This window comes from Formica exsecta, unplaced genomic scaffold (genome assembly GCF_003651465.1).
Source record: "Formica exsecta isolate Colony F162 unplaced genomic scaffold, ASM365146v1 scaffold672, whole genome shotgun sequence".
Lineage (NCBI taxonomy): Eukaryota > Metazoa > Arthropoda > Insecta > Hymenoptera > Formicidae > Formica > Formica exsecta.
The window spans coordinates 139511-162164 of NW_021853436.1; the positions used below are offsets into that span (position 1 = coordinate 139511).

Here is a 22654-nt window from a genome sequence, read left to right on the forward strand (position 1 = left end):
GGATTGAAATTATTGGACATACAAGTGAAACGTTTCAATGGAGTGCTCTCTCTCCCTCTTCTTTTTTTCTGTGCATCCGATGCATTGCCTAAAAAGTACAGAACACTTCTACTTGTTTACTGTTTCAAATATTTCGATCGGCGAAGGGAGGGAAGCGATAAAGCATCATATCCGGCATCCTGCGTTCTATGATGGAATCACTCATGCGTTAGTGCTAGTCGCAAATAATGATGGCCCTCGAATCAATATGGCAAAATGATGAATAATGTACATCCTGATGATTGAAATTTATTGAACTATGTAAATAGATGCTTCCTGTATATCTCTAGCCAGAGAAAGTTTTAATTATTACTTTACATAAATCGCCAATTATTTTTCTTTCTTACTTACAACTTCATAATTTGAAAGAAAATCCAGTACGAATACCTCCGAGATGGAAGTCTCAGATATCCGTTATTCGCTGCTTTTCTACAAGTTTGCGCATCGATGTCGCGAATTCTTCGTAATAATTGGGACAAAGATATGAAAACAGAAGCTGTGGATCTCCTCCCGTTGGTTTTCTTTTCGTTCGTCTGTCAATCTCTCTTTTCATGGCTCAGTTTTAAGGCGAACGGTACCCTAGATTAAGAACAGACAAAGGTATTAGAGATTGCCTTTAGGACGATTACGTAATAGGACACACTAATCAGCCCGACCTCCGTTATTCCAGCTCAACGGACTCTTTAGGTCTCTCTTGAGGTGACGTGCCTGCCACAGATGTTACCTCGAACCGTCCGTCGTGGTAAGATATGGAGACAGACCTTAATCAGACCTTCGATTCAAAGTGAAAATCCATTCGACGACATTTGTTAATATTATTTAACGGACTGATACATCTAAGTAATTTTAAATATAAAATTACACATATATATATAAATGCGCGACGTAAGATTTCTTCTCGCTCGTGCCAAAAGTGCGGAATTGCGGGACAGAATAATTAGTCGGCCTAATTGTTAATTTACTAATAGGCTGCGTAGCCCTTTTTAATTATACATCGGGCAAATTTCAAGCTCGATGTTTGCACCGAGCGAGTTTTCAACTTTTAACTATGGAGTTAATTCGCACAGAATAAATTGCGCGGCTTTTTCCCGCGCGTTTCCTGATAAAAATTATAATTAGGATAAGTAGGAAGGAAGGAATGTATTGCATCCTGTGCGAGTTGCACGTCCCTCGTGTATATGGCGTCATCGTAAAAAAGCTGCGAAATATATCGGCTTTATCATAAATATTCATCAATATCGATATCAATAACGCCGATAGCGATAAAGAGATCATCTTCGCGGATGAATACGAAAACTTTTGCGCAGCAAAGTTGACATTATTATCTGGCGGATATATATTATATAAAGTTATAAAGTTTACGAATTTATCATCACGCCATTTTGGAAGTTGGCAAAACGAAAGTTTACATATTTTCCTCAATATTTACATGCATATTTTCTTTTTTCTATTCGATTCATTCGCACGCGATAATCTTTAACAATATGCAATTTTCGTGTTTTATTTTTTTCACAATTTAATTATTCGAGGTGATATTACTTTTTTATTTTTAACTTTTCTAGTCAACGAGATATTGTCATCCATATTGCGAATTTTTTTCTTTATTTAGATATTTTTTTAAATAACCTGACTGGGTCGATGATTGCGCGAGGACAATTGACATAGTTTTTCATCTAGATTATTTTTAAATGGCTCTACGAATCGATGAGAGAGATATCGTCAGGTCACCAACTTAAATTCACATGGTCCGCTTTCACGTTCGACAATCGATTCGACGAACAAGAGAGAGAAAGAGAGAGAGAGAGAGAGAGTAAATGCCAAAGCAAATGTTGTTTTTTTAAGTAACTTAACCGGGATTATCGTTTCAGCAAACAAATAGAGTATTAAGTATCTCGTTACATTTTGAACACACCGCAAAATAATATAATTTTAAAAAATTTTCCAATTTATATAAAATATATTAATTATATTTTTCCGCGCGTTTGTTAATTAAATATAAAGACGAATAGATTCGTATTATAATTTTAACTATACATAAAGAGCGGCTTGAAAGCTCTAAGAGATCAATAAATATCTGTCTAAACAACTAACTAGGGCCGGTACCGAAAAGCTTGCAAGCTTACGACCACAAAATTTCAACAACTACACGAGGACTTACACATGCTTAATTGACAGTAGGTGTATTTCAGGCATACTCTATGTAGGGTAGTCTATACGCCCCAGAGACTTCTGATATAGCTTGCCTGAAATGTATCGACCACGAGGACGGGTTTTCGCTTAAAATTTTACTCACGATCGCATGGAGGATCGTTCGATAAAATCGAGTTGCACATAGATGCACGTGGTATTTCTACGCTTTGCGAGCTACTTTATACAGGGCGTTCTGATAAAATTCTCGTTGTTTTCTCAGATGAAAGAAAAATCTGCCAGAAGAGAATTATTAAATTTCAACCTGCAAGATAGTAATAAATAATATCGGGCTCTAATGGGTTTATTGGCAGATGGATAGCCAATATTAATTATAATCCGTTCATTAATTACTCTAACAGAATTTTTATCAGAATTTTAATTTCCAGGGTATTTAATCGCGTACATTAAAGATGGTATTTCCGATGATACAGTCGCGAGAGTGAAATTATCTGAAGGACGCGGATTTCGGAAGACACCCAGTAGAGAGAATAGATTCTCCCTTATTCCGTCTCCGTCGCGCGTAACAAGACATCTTCCGCTTTAAGCTCAGCTCGTCGTACATAGATACAATCAGACATCGGTCGATCCTGGTCCCGTCGCGACGCGGGGATGGCTTGTTTCGCCCATCACGACGTTAGTTTCCGGCAGTCTCGACGGCATTTTCGTCTGCAAGTACGCGACACGAGAAACCGCTGGTCATCCACTTGCACGAATGATGCAGACGGGATTGCTCGCGCACCGTACCAGACTAACTGCCGCGTGCCTGCCCGAGGGACGTCTATGCCGTCGCAGATGGTTGCGTTTGCGTCTACATATAAACGTCGTCGGGTTATTCGCGACTTCGCAATGTGCGAATAGATTAGTATGATACCATCTTCGTGCGCGTGTCAAAAATATGTATAGATTCAAGATTTATGTTCAATTGTCAAAAATATATCGTCTCTATATACTATTCTATTTCTATCATATGTATGTCGCTGATATTTTGTACGATAAAAATGATATTATTACGACATTTTGATAATTTGAGAAGAAAAATTGATGATAATTATAAAAAAGTACTCAACTTTCATTTTATTATATTATACAACCGTAATAATTCAATTGGCAGTTTCTGCATACGGGAATGAAATTTCGATTACAATTGATGCGATGAAAACGACGCTAATTGCGAAGAACATGGTCCAAGTTTGCGCAAAAAGAAGTTTACGTCGAAGTTGGAAAGCAGTGCAGCGCGGGTCGCTGAACTGCTTCTTAAGGCATCCACCCGCTCCAGAAGTAGTTCCGACTTCTATTTAGTGTAAGTCGGGCGAAAATAAGTTACGAGAAATGGACGAGAAGGAGAGAACGCGGCGGCGTGTTTGTCCCAACGACGTCGCACTTAAGCACATAACAACAGATACGAGGCGCCAGAATCAAATTATCACGCCTGCAAAGATAGTTATCGAATAAAAAGGTTATTGAAGCATTTATTGGCTACAACAGTCTCAGAAGAACGCTTCGAAGGAAAAAGTCCTCGACCGAACTCCTTCAACGACGATCCGTTGCGCGAAAAAACCTTAAACAGTTATTCTTTTAAAAAGAGAAAGAGGGAAAGAGAAAAAAATTTTCTTTGTATTAAAATCTCGACTTAAAAGCATCGATAAACTTTAATATTCAATAATAAATAAACAACACATGCGACAAAAATTCAAAAATAAAAATAAACAAGAATAAATAAAGATAAACAAGAGTAAAGAAGAACAAATAAAAAGGAATAAGAATAAATAAGATTGTTAGTTGATATAATGCAATTAGAAGTTTCAAAACTTATTTTATTTTACGATTTTTCAACTATAGCAACTTAAAATACATTTAGATATTTGTAAATATCTTGTGCTTTGTTTATTAATTACGTCCGACCAATTTTCGGAATATTATAATATAGTTTGGAATTTAATTCACTCTCTACAGCTTAATCCACATATTGTACTTTTATTGATTGCTTGTTTCAATAATACAACAAACCAAAGAGATATTTCAAATTTTAATCGGCTTTGGTTAACTTGAGCATAGAGGAACTAAGCCAACCCTAATTAGAAAGTTTCCTGTTAAATTTATAATCATTTATCTATTATCATATAACTGAAAAGAGGCAATATTTTCATAACCAACAGTATCGCAATTTCAACGTTACATCAGTTATATAGCATCAGTTATAAAGCCAGGGAATTTAAATCAAATGAAAACTATTAAATGCTCGGAAGCCAAACATGCCAATTGAAACTACGGTCGCATGAATTTCCACAAAGATCGTTTTTCGCAATTAGTTTTTCAATTTACGAACAAACCGCCACGAATTGTTTCGAAGAAATCGTTTCGAACTAGGTGCATTACAATCTATAACGCATGAAATACCAAAAAAAGATGGCATTAGTTATCGAATTAGCGATTTTTATTTTACACACAAGTCCGAAGAATATTATTTGTATATCTATAATTTGATTATCTATAATTTATAGAACGTATAATAAAACGTTTTGCGACAAAACCATCGCTAGTAGAAGGTATTTCCAGATTATCTGCTACGTCGAAAGAAACAGAGAAAACTGTTCTCGTACCATTCGCGCAAATATTACAATCGTCGCGACGCATACAACCGTGACACCCGGGCACATATATAGGTAGATTCGCACTCCTCCGTTCGCTTTCTATACCTGCCGATCGACATCGGCGACGCGTCGATAATTAGTCGTCCCGTAGCTGCGAATGGGACACGGAAGTCGGCAGGTCGCTTCGTGATTCGGAACATATTGAATGTCACCGGGTACAATTGGATTGCATCTTGTCATGGCTTCACGCGTACCTGATAGCTTCAAGTCAATTTCTTTTTACAGTGAATACGAAATAAGTATTCGAGAGTGCTTGAATGATATTAAAACTAGAAATATAAAGCGTTCCGTTACGCGAAAAATATAAATTACAATATCATGTCAAGATATATTATTTAAAAAAAAATGTAAAGTGCGATTTGATTATATATATAAGTTGTAATTCAAAATTTGTCATATATAGGGGAAGCCGGGGCTGGTTGCCCATAGGGGTTGGTAGACTAACCGTCAATAACTTTGTACGAATGCGCGCTCGATCACGCCAAAATTCACTGTAGAAGCAAGCATTCCTCCCCCTTCAATTATGCCAGATGCGATGCCACGGTCGCATGTCATTATAGAGTGATAGAAGTATATCGAAAAATTGACTACGTAAGTAAATATTTTTTTTTAGAGATTTTTTGTTTTCACGTTTTATATAGCTACAAAAGAATAAGTGTCATATCACTATTTTAGAATTTGTTTATTAGACAAGCAATTGGGACCATTTTTGTTTAGATCTATAAATATTTAAAAGTTAGATAAAGGATTGAAATAAGAATAGCCATTCGGGGTTTGTTTAACTACGTTTGAGGTATTACAATATAATGACAAAATTAGACTTATTTGTTATAAGGGAGAATGTAATATTACTATTTAAAAAGATTATTTTATTTTTTTATTATAAACACGGACTTATTTTTTATTTGTTAAAAAATTTGTTTAGTTCATTCATATAATTGACATTCAATTTTAAAATATGGTTTATGTTGTCAGAAATAATTAATACTTTATAATAAAACAACTTCTTTAATATTGTACTATTTTATTACCGTTGGGTTAAGCTGCAAATAACATATTCCCAATTGATTGCATTTCTATTGTCAACCTGCCCTATATTGTAAGTCAACCAACCTCGATCATGAGGTTGCGTAAAAAAGCGTGAAAGGTATGAAAACAATATTCAAATATATTAATTATCATCAAATTAAGCTAACTTTAAGAATTTAATCCGACAGCCGAGTATACGTTTTACCGAAGACAATAATCGCTACAATAATATTTCTTTCATGTATTTTAATTAAAATAAAATACTGAAAAATTGGTCTACCAGCCCCGGTCTCGCCTACTAGTTTTCGCATAAAATCGGATTTTTTTTTTTTTTTTTTTTTTTTTAAGGCACAACATAACAAATTTAAAATTCAAATTTTATTGTTTAATCAACATGATTCTCATATATAAAGAGATATTTAATTAATCTTTCATAAATAGAAACTATCGTACATCTATTTGTACGTATCACTAAATTTTTAGTCAAAGTATAGGGAACATTATTTTAATCTAGAGACTCTTTGTTAATATTTTTTACGCAACTAAAAGACCAAATAAACTTCTTAGTGCACCGTAAATAGTCTAAGTTCGCGATAGTCGTCGGATAGGGATCGTCGTTGCGCGAATGAAACCAACGACACATCAAAGCCTTGCCTCGGGAGAGCCACCGGTTCTCTAAAGTTTCAAAATTATTATTTACTTCGCACGCATATGTGGATCCGTATCCTCTGACAATATGAATATTGTGCTCACGTACGCTTTACAAACGAGCATCGGGGCTTCAAAGCCAGCCTCACGATTACCGTCGTCTCTTGTACTTGCTAGGAGTCGAGTGTAACAGCTAAAGGGATCATATACACGGCTTGCACACAGTGTTTGAAACACGCCGAGTAACGAGGTAGTTTATATGAGTTTCCGGTATACGTACAGATAAATTGTGTGTTCGTCGATAAACTTTGCTACGATGCAAAGAAATCTGATATTAAAGTTTGACAAGAAAATGTAAATTCGCGTAATTAAAAATTCTCTCCGTTACGTCAGCACGGCATATCGTACGCTCGACGCAAATCCATCGCGACAGCTTGTCATGTTAATCTGGTGCAATCAAATTCTGACATCGCTGAATCATTTTTGCTTCGTCTCTCCATTAGAAATTTCTCTCTGTTTTAGAAAATCCAAAGAGAAATAATTGACCATGACGTTATCAGGAATAAATTATGTAGTATCATGTATAACAGAACAATTAATTTAGTATATTATTTTTGAGAATTTTATTTTTATGCTCTACAAATGCTTTTCAATCAATATTTAATTTATAAATGATAAGGGCATGTTTTGCGCTGATTCATATTCTTTCGTTTCTTAAACTATTTATTGACAACTCAAATATAGAGCAGTCAGTGGAAAAAAAGTGATTTTTGAGCTAAATGTCGGTGACCGTGCCAGAGCCATTGCTGAAAGAAAAATGCGATGAAAGGTTTGGAATTGAAGTGGAAATGGTATTCCTGAGAAAGCAATGGTACTCATCGAAATGTCAAGTTCTTTTGCAACGCTCGAACGAACATATATGTACGCTTGTAGTTTTAAATTCGCGCTCGTTAACCAGATCTTTCTCCTGCCTGACGGCGGAGAAAATATATAGCAATACGAGATATACACGTTTTACGCGTACCATGTTTTCTGCATCCGGCTTCTCATTAACCTACGTTATTACTTTTCGTTTTCTTGCTTATCATGGTTTTTTTTAATTACAGAAGCAAATATTTTTATTTAATTTTGAAGAGAGAGAGAGAGAGAGAAATCTTTTAAAATATAAAAATAAGTTAATTAATTGATAAAATAATAATAATATTAATAATATCAAAAAATTTACAGCCAAAAAGAGTTTTCTTTTTTCTATATAATATATTTCAACACGCAATTTAAAACATATAGTATAAAATATTTTTCAAAAATAAATTTTAATTTCTGACTCTTTCACGTATAAAATTGTTCCTGTATTAAAAATTTTTGCAATTTTTATATATATTTTGGACAAATATATATACACCTATTATAAATGTTACAATTATGTGTTGTATGCATGCCAAGTTTTTTTTTTCACGAAGTAGATATCGCTCACCGAGGAATGTTAAGAAACGCATTTAAGAATCGCGGAACCCAGCTCTTTACATATTTCTCTCTGGTGTAAAAGCTCTCTCTTCCTTCGTATAGTTATTCTTTTTCGAGATTCCGTCGTGATGTTCGGAAGCATCGTTCCGCAATCTTGCCAATCTTTCTTCCCGCTGGTATTTTCCTGGTTGCCGATGTTTTCATCGCGGAACCGCGAGGAAAAATTCTTTACGCCATAACTCATCGCGCGTCTACAACGTGCAATACGCAATCGTAACTTACGCGCCGAGTAATCGCGATCGTAAAAGTAACGACGAGTGCGAGGGTTCGAGCGCATTGTTATCCTGGGGCAAATGGCCCAGAAGTGTGTGTGCCCGAAGGATAGGCGGTTAAAACGCGTTGGCGCGCGGTTTCGGGATGAGGGCGACTAAAATAGCGCTCCTCTATTTTGTAACAGATCATGCCGTAGATTCCTCCGAATTTACGAGATGTCCGATCAGAATCTAGCCCCGTGAACTCTGCTCGTTCCCGTTGTGCCTCGCAGCATGCGCGTGAGCATCTACTGATATTTGATCGTATCTCACGATAACGTACTGCATATAATTCGAACAGTTCTGTATATTTGCCAGAAACAGTGGGCGTGCAATACGCATATATTCGTATGATTATACGTGTTTATGGATCTGTAAATATATATATTTGAGAATCTATAAAGACTGTGAGAATCCATGAAAATCTATCTACGGATTTAGCAATTTATGAAGAGATATTCTCTAGTTTTCACACGCAACTATATTTTATACATATAAAAAGATATTTGAAGCGATATATTTTAAGCGACTATTATGTTTCAATTTTCTATGCAATGTATTTTTCAAGTAGCACGAAGATTAAACCGACGTGAAGAAACGGAAAATGAGAGAGAAAGACAATTACCAGAAATATCATAGCTACTTGAAAACCAATTTCTTAAGGACTGTTCAAAAAGAACAATGGACTATTTCTTTTATAAGACATGAATATTGTGACTTTCTTATTTTTGTGTTTTTTAGCTCATTCTCATATTATATTATTATATTACACTTTTATAATTTAAAACGGAATAATAATGCTACATAGAAGTATGTATAATACATACAAGTATATATATCGAACATCCATATTCGTAGAAATATAAAACCAAATCTCCCTATTCTGGAGAATGCATCACAATTTTGACATCGTAGTAACAACAAGTCACATACGCATAACTGCGGCGCCGATTAAATTTTGTCATTGCCAAAAATACGAGGCGGGTCAAATCGAACGATCTACGGGGCACTCTCTATAACTTAGAGACGCAGCCTGTAGACAGGCGATATTTCACACTGCGCGAGAAACCGCAGACTGAACAGAGACTGCCAATGAATTACGACATGGTCTATGTAACGCGCAATCGTGCGTATGTAATTTTCGGAAGACGCACACATCGGCGAGTGGTAACCCGAGCCTATGTCGAACCCATGTAGCGCGGGACGAGCATATAAGCGTTTCCTATAATTTAATTAAACGCTCGTGGGTTTCAGGACTGCTCAGGCTGCAGCAAATTTATCAGGGCTTGAAACCAGGCAACGAGTCCTTTCAAGTCGAAACCGTCAAGAGAATACAGAATATGTCAGAGGCGATTGATTTTCTACGGAGTCTTGAGGAACTTAACCGGTGAGTACTCTCTCGCTGAAATATATATATATATAACACACACATGTAAAAGAAATATGAAGCCCTTTACTAAGAACATTCCGGAATCAGTACTTGATGTACCTAGTTATATATCTTAATAATAAGTTCTCCTTATGGTTGTACGTAACATATGCTCCAAATGTACATTTTGACATAATCCTTTATCAGATATTATAAACGCAATTAAAAGTTTCTTATCAAATAATGTCATATACGACATATCATTATTATATCTTATACTTACAAAAGTTTATTTTATATTTTAAAATTACATTACACTCACAAAAAATGTGTGTAATAATAGTATATATGTATTGTATTATAATAACTAAAAAAAATTTTTTTTGCATGATATATATATATATTTGATTACAATACATATATCTTGGATCGCAAAACAAATTTCAAGTTTTCTCACGTCTTCTTTCTGTGAGAATAAAAGAGAATGCAGTTGAAATACCAATCTTATATCTATGCTCTGACAACAATTGTTATTTTCCTGCAAATAGCATACCGACAATGTGACGAATAAGGTTGGTCATAGCGCGAGTTGCCGTGCAACTTGGCACTAACAATTCACCAGCGGCTACGCATTCGTGCGATGCAAGTAATCAACAACAGCGAGTAATTGCCATGACGGTAGTTTGAATCGACCGAGTATAGTAGTAGTTGCCGAAAACAACAGCATTATTACAAATTGCCATACAATATCCAATTATTGCAAACGAAATGAGCATGGAAACTTCGCGGTGCATCGATCAAATGCGACAAAGCCGCACGTTAACGCGACATGTGAATTGTGGTGAACCAGCGCGCGTGACTTATATCCCTTTTCCGTTGGAAAACTCAATATCGCGCATAAATTTTTTCTCGTCATTCCAAATAATTCATCTCGAACATGTTAAAATTTTTTTAGATGGAGTAACAAATACGTCGTGCTCGACTGTCCGACAGATATGGCGAAGGATATTGTTGTGAGCCATGTAAGGGATATAGCTTTGGGAAAAAGGACGTATCATTATCTGCTGAGTGGCTTGGTAAGTTGTGAAATAAAACTATCTTTTATATTTAATTTTTCTAAGTCCTATTATATCCAAGTCCCGAACGAAATTTTTCGGATCAAGAGCGATCGCTCGCATCAAATAGTATCCCTAAATTATATATTTACGTCTCAAATACATAAAAACAACTATTAACAAAATTAAATGTCGAATAAAAAATGCTTTATATTTGATGTAATTACATCGTAAAGAAAAAGAAGAAAAATATTGGAAATTGGATATTTCATAGGCAATAATTTAAGTTTAAAATTACTTAAAATAAATAAAAAGCTTTTTTATTACACACATGATATGTGTAATATAAATAAAATTTTTCTTTTTTATTTAAAAATCGGTAATTTTTATTCTCCAGCTCGGAGAATATTCGGTATGCAAAATAGTGACTTTCGCTTTACTACGCGAAAGTGCTCTCACTTGTACACCGTCTGGTGTACGGGATTAATTCGCAGCATGCCGAAATATTCGAAACAACCGAGAACCCGTCGCTCAAACTGACACGAAACGCTCCCGTCGTAGGAGGGCAAGATCTTCGTCGGTGATGTCTCCTCCGTACTTTAGAATTTAGAGGACAGTTTGCTTGTGTTTAGCGGCTTCCAGCGAGTTGCTGCAGAAGAACAGGCGGCATTACACTCCGACGACGGCGAAGATAGTTGTACATATACCTGCATGTACATCTCTAGTGTTCCGTTCTCTACGAGGCATCACCATTGTCATTTATCGCGTCGTTCTAGAAACGGTTGCTTAGCGCCAGCAAGGCGTAGACGTGTCGATTCGCACATTTTCCCGCTTTCCGCAATTCTCATCCTTTGCCTCTTACTTCCTCCTCTCTTTCACGTCCATCGACTTCACGATTCAACGACTAAGACGATTGCTGACGACGTCTTAACTAGCTCCTAATATCGCCTTTCATATGTAAATCTCTATTTATGAATCCACAAAATTCTAGTCTTTTACTTAGATAAAATAAGAAAGCTATGTTTAATGCAAGATAAAATTACAATTCTTCGATTTTTTAAATTTGTTAGTTACAAACACAGTTAAAACACAAATATTTCTTAAAAGCTTATCATATTACATTTCAATTTAATTAAACATATATTTATCTATCTTTTATAAATTTCATCTCCATGGTATTTATTTTTTCAATATTTTAAGCTCGAATTTTTAAGGCTAATAGTTGTTCAACAACTAGGGAAGCTGGATATTACAAAACTTTATCCGCTCCCTAACCGCAGATGCAAAAGTTCAAAAGTCAACGCGGCAGACGCGGTGATATCAGACCGACAAATTAAACTGGTAACACGCCAAACTCATTCGCGACGAAGTTAAACACGCATATAACATTAACATAGCGGCCATGTATTATCTCCAGTCGCTTGATGGATGATGGTAGATGGCCGCGCAGTAGTTAAAGTAGCGAACGGATCAGCCGTAGCTGGGAAAGAGAGATCCGAGGTCTAATAATAACATCCGTATATAATCAGATATCGAATATTATTGATTCAATTTTGCGAACGAAACGCTATTGTCGTTTGTTACGAGTGTTTGCAAAAGCTTCCTTTTCGATATCATACTACTGCCGTTTCCGGCACCCTCGAACGAAATCTCTTCTTGTTTTCCATAATATGATCGTTAGTTTAACGATCGCGAAAATAAGTAATCTCAATTTTAATTGGACTTATTATTTTTCAAGCGTAATGCGCGCTTACGACGGCGAAACGTAGACGTATCAATTTTCCTTCACCTCTTGCCTTCTCACCTCGTTCAAAAGAACTACCGCGCGTTAACGCGAACGGCGAGCTTTTCACTATTTCGAGGTTTCGCGCGTCGCGCATAATGCGCCACGTAACAACGCAATATCAGCGTAAAACTAAAGCGAGAGCTGCATTCGAGCTCGAGTAATTAAATACGACGGCATATCCGAATTGGAATCGAGACATCTCAGTCCCATTAAGTTTTTCATAAGGAACAAAGGAAACGCGGTAATAACGCGCCGTAATAATATAACTGTGACTCGAGTGCCTGTTCTCGAGTCGACTTTGAAGATACGACGAAAGATCAAGGACCTCGTTGTTGCGCGGATGCTTTTCGCGAAGCTATATACCGTCTCCTTAGAGCGTCGAGGGCGGAAAGGAGTAAGATAACAACCTTTTATCACGCAAGCGAGCGAGAATACGCATTTGCGCATCTAACAGACTCCAACACACACTCTCCTTCGCATTTCCTTCATATATCAATATCCCGTGTGTTTCGTTGTAATCAGATAATGGACGACCGATGGGAGAGCGAGGTCATCGAGTTCGGCGCCATCAACATCACGGGATTTCGCATCGTGGATGTCACTCGACCTCACGTCAAGGACTTCCTGGCCGGCTGGCATCGCCACGACCCCGCCATATCTCAAGCCGGTCGTGAATCCATTTCCGTACGTATATATATATATATATCTACGGTAGATATCCAGCATCTCTCCTATGAGACTCCATCGTTCTTTTTTCTCACGTCTGTCCTCCGCCGACGTCGGCTTCTCGCCACTTCCACAGTTTGCGTCCAGGGAGAAAACTGTGGCTCCGTGCAAAATCCTCGCTCCTCGAGTGCAGCGATTTTCTCCCGGTGGATCGAATACTTTCTCAGGTTTCTTCCTCGTCCTCGAGTATCCGTCGTCGGCAAGTTCCTCATACGAGGAACTAGAATCAAACAAGAATCGTCGTATGGTCCGTTAGCGCGCGCGTTCTTTCTCTCTCGTTCGCGTGTTTCTGTTTATGTACAGCGGCTTGAGACCAAACTTGTTAAACTGCACCCGCATGTAGAAACTTGAACTTTTCAGCCCGTTTATAAAGTGCCGCTCGCTCGACCGTACCGCGCGAACCGTGTTTCACGTTTCTCTTAATGACTCTTCTTCCGTCCGCGCGTTAACATTTTTTTCCTAGAGGTTCTTGTATAGATCCAACAAAAAGTAACCAGTGTTTAACGGTGCGCGGCGACACAACTCTCTAGTACATACGATCACACGTCTTGTACGAAACACTTTTTCGTCTCACGATAATCATTAGATCGACCAAATTAATTGGAATAAAACACTGTAGAAATACAATTCTTTTATATTTTATCATTAAGAAATATTGTCGCAATTACTCGGATCGAGATGTAAACTATAACTGTAACTAAACAACGCCTTGATTTAATTTTTCTCAAGAAAAGAGGAAGATCTTGTTCATTTTATTATCAAGCGAAATGTATGCGTTAATATAAATTAACAATCATGATTATTGCATGTTTTTTTCTTTTTTCTTTTTTCTTTCTTCTTTCTAGCTTCGCGAAATCGCAGTATTGAGAAATATATTTGATTATTTTGCACGATTTTTGCTGTATTACAAAAAGGGTCGTCTATAATCCTTAACACGGATACATACTGCTAACGGGATTTCGGGGTAAGGTTGGGTAGCGTAGTATCTATGGATCTAAAAGCTCTCTGGGAGACAGGCTGCATGCAATCTAATGCAACGATTATCGTGCTCGATCGTTATATTCAGCGAGCACCGAGCGCGGTTTTCCAACACTGGCGAAGTGCCCGAGGTACTCTAGTCTCCGCAAATTTACGTACATCTCAACGTAACGATGAATCCCTTTCTCGATCTCACCAAATTCTTGATCCTATCGGAGAACGAGATTCTATGCATGAGAGGTAAAGATTCAAAAAATTTTCTCCCGCAATTCTTTTTCCGTTTTCTGTTTTCGAAAATCAATACATTACGGTAAACGACAAGAAAAGAAAGAGAGAGAGAGAGAGAGAGAGAGAGAGAGAGAGAGAGAGAGAGAGAGAGAGAAAGTTGAAGAGAAAGTTTGTTTCCTATTTTTTTCTTTCTTTCTCCAACTTTGTGTGTGAAAATCGATACACTTATATATAGATTCTGTCCAAAGTAATTTATTGTACATGTGTCAAAATTAGGCACAAGCCGCTCTGATGTATGACGCCGTGTTCGTCTTGGTTGAAGCCTTCAACAAGTTTTTGAGAAAGAGAACCGACAAAAGTAATACACGACGTATAGGAACTCCGAGCAGTAATCAGCCCATAAACGGAACAAAAGCTTTAGATTGCTACAACAATCGCGGCTGGGTCACTCCGTGGGAATATGGCGACAAAATCTCGAAATTTTTGAGAAAGGTAAATCAATTTTGTTAATAAGAACACAATGATATTCACACGACATTTTCATGATTATTGTCAATTAAATTTAAATATAGGTATGTATAAATAAATATATACATATAATAATTCACTATTCATATAATTTTTTATAATTTTTCCTATAATTCTATCTTTAGCTTGACGAATTACCCACTATAATCCATTACACATTGAATTAAATAAATACGCGATTTAGCATTAATTTCTGCGTGCTAAATTTTGAATTTCTACTTTCGACTTTTGATTCGATATGGTCACGTATTATTATATAACACAATACTGTGTTATCAGAATTTATATTTTAATAATACGCGAACGTGATAATATACGCACAATCGTGCGTACATAATTTGTTTTTAAATTCCCGAGATGCGATTCAGAGGACAGGGGTACTCAATATGTTGCGAAATACCGTGGCGACCGAAATTGCCAGGGACCCTCCTCCACGTATCTCTGCTCTTGACAGTAATTGGCGGTTATTCCGACTCTAACGGAATTCCTGCGTTCGCGTCAAATAGTCCTCCGTCATTCCGCCCTTACATATACATGTCGTTATTCTTGTATCCTATTTTTTGCTTTTTATTCAACTACCGTTTAACAATTTGTCATGTCAATGTTAAATTCGTTGACAACAAAAAATATAATAAAAAAGTTATAGTCAACACGATTTTTTCCAATAAATTCTAATAAATGTTATTTTGGGTTTCATTTAAATAATATTCTCCATGCTTTTAAATTTCTTTATTAAACGATAATTTAATTGGAAATATTTTGCTTATTATTTTCATAAACTAATTATTAACATTAATACAGAAAAGTGTATTTATTTTTATATTTATTGTTTATTAATTATTGCAAAATATATTTTTATAATATATTTTGCTAAAATTTTTGTCACTAAAGGCATATTATGTGTGATGATCTATATTATTTTTTATCTGTAATATATTTTACATTTTTTCTTTTATTCTCGTAAAAATATGTAATAACGACTAAATATACATCATAATATTTATTATTACAATTATATATAAATATAGGAAATACGCGATTAAAATTTATTTACTTGCAGGTTGAGATTGAAGGGCTGACAGGAGAGATACGATTCAACGACGATGGCCGACGGCAGAATTATACGCTTCATGTCGTCGAGATGACTGTCAATAGCGCTATGGTGAAAGTGAGTCTTTATATTTCATAAAAAATATATGTGAATAACTATTTGATGTTATATATGTATACATAGACACATTCACAAAATAAAATATCTATGTATATCCGTAATTCAAAAATGTTTGATGCAAATAACTTTTTTAAATAACTTGTTTCAATTAAGCTATTGTTTTCCACAAACAAACATCTGTATAATATAGTTTCTATCGTACTTCTTTGTTATATCTGAAATTCTCTTCTTATGCAAACTCGCAATATCTATTCCAACAGATTCACATTAAGAGAACTGCAACATGATTTATTGTTGTAGGTCGCCGAGTGGACCGATGAAGCTGGTTTTCAAGCCATAGCCGCAAAATATGTGCGTCTTCGTCCGCATGAAGTTGAGAAGAATAAAACTTACATCGTTACTACGATAATGGTAAGTCTCATAAAAAATGATGTTTTTAATTAATTCGTGCATGATTAAGATTAACTGTATAATATTAATATTATAATTTTGATTGTATAGGACGAGCCTTACATAATGAAGAAAATGTCGGATACGGGTGAAGTATTAGTTGGAAATGATAATTATGAAGGATATTGTAAAGACTTGGCTGATCTCATCGCCAAAAAATTAGGCATATCATGTAAGTTTATAATAGCAAATAATTGTCCCCGCGTAAAAGATATTGCTTCTTTTAAAAAGTACATTAATACATTAACACATAAGAATAATTAATGGTAATTAAATATTTATAAAAAATCATAAAGTTTAAATTAAATTTATATATGCAAACTATAAAAATTCAATACATATAATATTTATAACATCAAAGCGAACAATTTAATTATTGTATTATTGCAAAATTAAATAACCAATTAATAAAAAATATAATTTATCTTTTTGGAATTTGTTTAATATCTATTGAAATTTAATATGGTACACTAAAATAATGATAAAGGAGGAAAGAACTGCAGTTTTTATTTGAATATTGTACGCCTGCGTTCAAGTAATTTTTAATTATTAACGCTAGCGATTCTCATTTAACTCCTACAAGAATTCATAATTCAAGCAAAAGAATTACTTTTATTATGGTCAAAATTTGCCGAAGTCAACCCCACCTTGACAAGTACCTAAAAGACGTAACGAAGCCTCTTCCGCGCGCGGAATCGATAATGGAAAAAGTTCCGCGAAAGAAATGGTGTTTCGCGCGCCTCGTAAAGTACTTTCTTACGAATTTTCAGACGAGCTGCGGATCGTGAAGGACGGAAAATACGGCACGGAAAACCCGGACGTCCCGGGCGGCTGGGACGGCATGGTCGGGGAGCTTATCAGAAAGGTAAGTTCCGGTAATTTCGTTGTATCTGCCACATCCTCAACGCGAAGCGCTTTTTCCTCTCCCGAAACCGGTTGCCCCCGGAAGTTTACGCGGAAAGACGCCTCAAGTGATTGAACCCAGCTTCTCACAAGAGGAGAATATTGATCGCCGCGCGCGGTTGCAGTCGAGATGGTCTACCAAGAAGCTGTTTTATCTTTTGATAGCGAGTTTGAACCTATTCCACTAGATGCCCTGAGCTTGCAAGCTCGTCAATCGTTAACCGATTTTAAGCTCCATCTCGTGAGAACTTTGGATAAGCCTAAAGCAACCGAGCTTTTAGTTGCATCTCATGTAGGTACGCGAGCTTCTGCCATTTTGAAGATATTTGAAACAGTAAGAAAAAGATAATGGAGTTGAGAAATGTATCATAAAACATAGAATTTTTAAAATATACAATACTAATTTCTCTTTTATTTATATAATTTAAATAGCTACACAATCATAAATATAATAATTAAAGAATAAAAATATTACAGAATTAAGATACCTATTAATCACATATTACACGCAATTATCGTAATAAAATGTGCTGCAGAAATATATATATTATCATATTTAATTATTGACATATAAAATACTCAGCTTTTAAAAAAAAATAATTCAAATCTGCTTAAAGTTCATTTTTAAATCAACGTTTATTATAATTTATCGAATTTTTAAATTGAATTGTTTAAAAATTAATGTCTTTTTACCTTCGCATGCTAATATTTATATCGGTTATTCTACTTGATTTGCAGGAAGCCGACATAGCGATTGCTCCCATAACTATCACCTCTGAACGGGAACGCGTGATCGATTTTAGTAAACCGTTTATGTCTCTCGGCATCAGCATTATGATAAAAAAACCCATCAAACAAAAATCCGGTGTCTTCAGTTTTCTGAATCCGCTGAGCAAGGAGATCTGGGTGTGCGTCATTTTTTCCTACATCGCAGTTTCTATCGTCCTGTTTATTGTGTCGAGGTAAGAAACTTTTTATCGAGAGACTTATAATTTTCTTACAAGCAATATACAGTTAAAGTACATTCTTAAATTAAATATAATAACGCGAATCAACATGCAATACTTATCTTTTTTTTTTTTTTACGTTAATGATCGTCGAAACATGTTTTATTAGATCACTTTAATTCTATAGTTACAGCTAAACTAATTTTGGAAAAATGAGCTAATGCATTTCTCGTTGTACCATTAAGCGAATTAATGTCAATTCGCATTAATGACATTAATTAGAGTCACAAAGAGAATCCATCCACTTTTATGCTAACTGTATAGACCTTGTGCTTACTGCCACAATTACGTGTCAAGGTGCGGCAATTACAGATGAATTTATCGCGATGTGGCCGGCAAAATATGTCGACACGTCGTAATATGTTCTCGTTGCGCTCTTTTATGCTACGCTATTTATGTCTATTATCTTACACAATCGCGATCGAACGGAACCGTCCCGATGAAAAGTCGCTATCAAATATTAATGCATAAAAATAAAAAAAAAAATGTATGTTCTAAGTTGCTCGTTACTTTTGCATTGATATAGAGGAAGTCTCGACGGAACGTTTGCAAGAGCTCTCGATCGCTTTAACGAAGGCATAATGAGCAAGCCGAAAAAGTTTTTAGGTAGCTTCTTAATTAATGAGACTTTTTGAACGCCAACGTTTAAGACTTGGTACGATTTGCTGATGCATACGACGCGCGTGATATTACTTGAGAAAAAAAAGATATGATTGTATTATCTTGCGTCATAATTATGAGCAATTCTTATGACTTATTAACATTGGCAAACAACCGTCTGTTGCATACTGTTGTAAAACAATTTATTTATTCACGTGATCAATTAGAACACGCAATCTCACCGGTTTTATATAGAATACCAACATTACATTTTAACTAATGACGACAGTCACACATTTTTCAATAACTATATACTCAGTATAGAGAAATATGTGTGTGTGTGTGTATGTATTATATATAATATATATAATAATATATAATTTATCTATATATTCCAAAATATGGCTAGAAAATTTCTAAGGAACTTTGACCTTTTAGACATCTTCAACGTCGTTTAAATATTTTTAATTAATGATTTCCTCTAACGACTCTCTCTCTCATTTTTTCTCCATTTTTAATAATATAGGTTTTCGCCGTACGAGTGGAGAGTCCTCACTATTAGCGGTAGTACAGATTCAGCTATTAGCGGACGAAACGATCCCAGTTTGCAACATCCGCATACGCCGCAAGGTTCACCCCACATGCCAACTTCCAGCATGGCCAACGACTTCAGTATCGTAAATAGCCTCTGGTTTGCTCTGGCGGCGTTTATGCAACAGAGCTGCGATATCTCGCCCAGGTAAACAACGTTAATGATCGTCGAAACATGTTTTATTAGATCACTTTAATTCTATAGTTACAGCTAAACTAATTTTGGAAAAATGAGCTAATGCATTTCTCGTTGTACCATTAAGCGAATTAATGTCAATTCGCATTAATGACATTAATTAGAGTCACAAAGAGAATCCATCCACTTTTATGCTAACTGTATAGACCTTGTGCTTACTGCCACAATTACGTGTCAAGGTGCGGCAATTACAGATGAATTTATCGCGATGTGGCCGGCAAAATATGTCGACACGTCGTAATATGTTCTCGTTGCGCTCTTTTATGCTACGCTATTTATGTCTATTATCTTACACAATCGCGATCGAACGGAACCGTCCCGATGAAAAGTCGCTATCAAATATTAATGCATAAAAATAAAAAAAAATTGTATGTTCTAAGTTGCTCGTTACTTTTGCATTGATATAGAGGAAGTCTCGACGGAACGTTTGCAAGAGCTCTCGATCGCTTTAACGAAGGCATAATGAGCAAGCCGAAAAAGTTTTTAGGTAGCTTCTTAATTAATGAGACTTTTTGAACGCCAACGTTTAAGACTTGGTACGATTTGCTGATGCATACGACGCGCGTGATATTACTTGAGAAAAAAAAGATATGATTGTATTATCTTGCGTCATAATTATGAGCAATTCTTATGACTTATTAACATTGGCAAACAACCGTCTGTTGCATACTGTTGTAAAACAATTTATTTATTCACGTGATCAATTAGAACACGCAATCTCACCGGTTTTATATAGAATACCAACATTACATTTTAACTAATGACGACAGTCACACATTTTTCAATAACTATATACTCAGTATAGAGAAATATGTGTGTGTGTGTGTATGTATTATATATAATATATATAATAATATATAATTTATCTATATATTCCAAAATATGGCTAGAAAATTTCTAAGGAACTTTGACCTTTTAGACATCTTCAACGTCGTTTAAATATTTTTAATTAATGATTTCCTCTAACGACTCTCTCTCTCATTTTTTCTCCATTTTTAATAATATAGGTTTTCGCCGTACGAGTGGAGAGTCCTCACTATTAGCGGTAGTACAGATTCAGCTATTAGCGGACGAAACGATCCCAGTTTGCAACATCCGCATACGCCGCAAGGTTCACCCCACATGCCAACTTCCAGCATGGCCAACGACTTCAGTATCGTAAATAGCCTCTGGTTTGCTCTGGCGGCGTTTATGCAACAGAGCTGCGATATCTCGCCCAGGTAAACATGCCTCGCGTTATTAATTTCCGACAGTAATTAACGTTGGTCGTGGGTGAAAAGACGCTCCTGTTATAAGCTCAATGTTTAATTTTTTTTTAATCACCGGATTTAATGTCGGCTCATGTTCATGCCACAAGCTTTGAATTTTGATCGTTATTTTTAATGAATGACGCTCGCATATCGAAGAATCTTTTCCTATCTAATTGCTAATTGCATATATATTGCGGTGATAATTGCTATATACTGCGGCACACGGAAGCAAATCAAATTCAACTCGTAAAATTCGTACCTATTGTTAGACACAAATTCGTGTTTTTTGACATTTTACTTATTCGATTGTTTCCGATATTACAATTACCAATGTTTTTTAAATAACATCAAACTTTTGTCTCTCTTTCATAAAAAATTAATTCTACAGAATTTGTTTTTGTCAATCTCATCAACTTTAGCAGAAATTTAATTTAAAATTCAATTATCGGGATATTGGAAACTGAAACAAACACGGCAATTTCATATTTGCAGAAAAAATATCTCACATTGTCATCAAAGAATCCGACATTTAAAAAATGCATTAGCGTGAAAGTATTCGTGTAAACAAAGCATGTGCAACGGTGCAATTTCGCGATTAGCCGGGAGAGATTCGGGTGCGTTTAGATATTTATCTGGAAACTGGCTCATGGATATGAACTTGTAAGAGAATGAAGAAGAAAGAAAAGAAGAGAAAGAGAGAGAAAGAAAGAAAGAGAGAGAAAGTGACCGGCGCGCGCAAGTGGTTCCCACGTTCTTCTCGGCTAATTATAGCCACCCACTCTTGCCTCCCTCCGTTTCCGTTTCCGCAGTATAAGCGCAGGTAAGTACATAAAGGCACAGGGAGAATAGCTCCCTTTACCCGGGATAGGTCGAGCGTACAGCCCGGTAATAGGATGAATCGGGCAAGATTCTATAAGAGCTCTCCGGTTGACGCTTAAAATCTCTCGTGTAAATTGTTAAAGCGCCTCTCAGCGCGGGTGGACATTTGACTTAAAAAAGCCTTTTACAACATTTCTTGTTAAATATGGCCAAATTAACAATCTTACAATTAGTAAATTATCTACGCTTCGCAGATCGATCGCATAAATTTGTCAAAGTATTTATTATTATTAAAATAAAAATGAGATTTTTCTAGGACATCCTGTACGTATCTTGAGTAAAAATCTTTTATTGTTGTTGACCTGTTACACATTCGTTCTTCTAAAGGCACACATATGCCATTATTACAAATATATAAATCACATATTATTTAGTCTCTCTTGTGCCCGCAATAGCATACCTCCATATTATTCTCCCTATAAATACGCGTTATCACCATCAGTACCGTCATTATACTCTCGTTAGCAAACATTTCAATCGCTCTTATCTCGCGTACTACTTCACTCATGTAGTACAATCAAATATGCTCGTTCCTAATAACAAAAAGCACTCGAGCAAACATAGATTGATTATTTTGAAGTATTTCTAAATAATTATAATTTAAA

General features: G+C 35.7%; 1 protein-coding gene across 1 annotated transcript in view; it reads left to right on the forward strand.

Moving 5' to 3' along the window:
- Positions 1-22654, forward strand: part of LOC115243046 (glutamate receptor 1) — a 70930-nt gene that overhangs the window by 34861 nt on the left and 13415 nt on the right. Inside the window, exons 2-11 of the mRNA XM_029819720.1 lie at positions 9587-9719; positions 10657-10777; positions 13065-13226; positions 14751-14966; positions 16063-16170; positions 16474-16584; positions 16675-16795; positions 17394-17488; positions 18265-18488; positions 19660-19872. Coding sequence (XP_029675580.1) covers positions 9587-9719; positions 10657-10777; positions 13065-13226; positions 14751-14966; positions 16063-16170; positions 16474-16584; positions 16675-16795; positions 17394-17488; positions 18265-18488; positions 19660-19872 — 1504 coding nt within the window. The remainder of the gene's footprint in view (positions 1-9586; positions 9720-10656; positions 10778-13064; positions 13227-14750; positions 14967-16062; positions 16171-16473; positions 16585-16674; positions 16796-17393; positions 17489-18264; positions 18489-19659; positions 19873-22654) is intronic.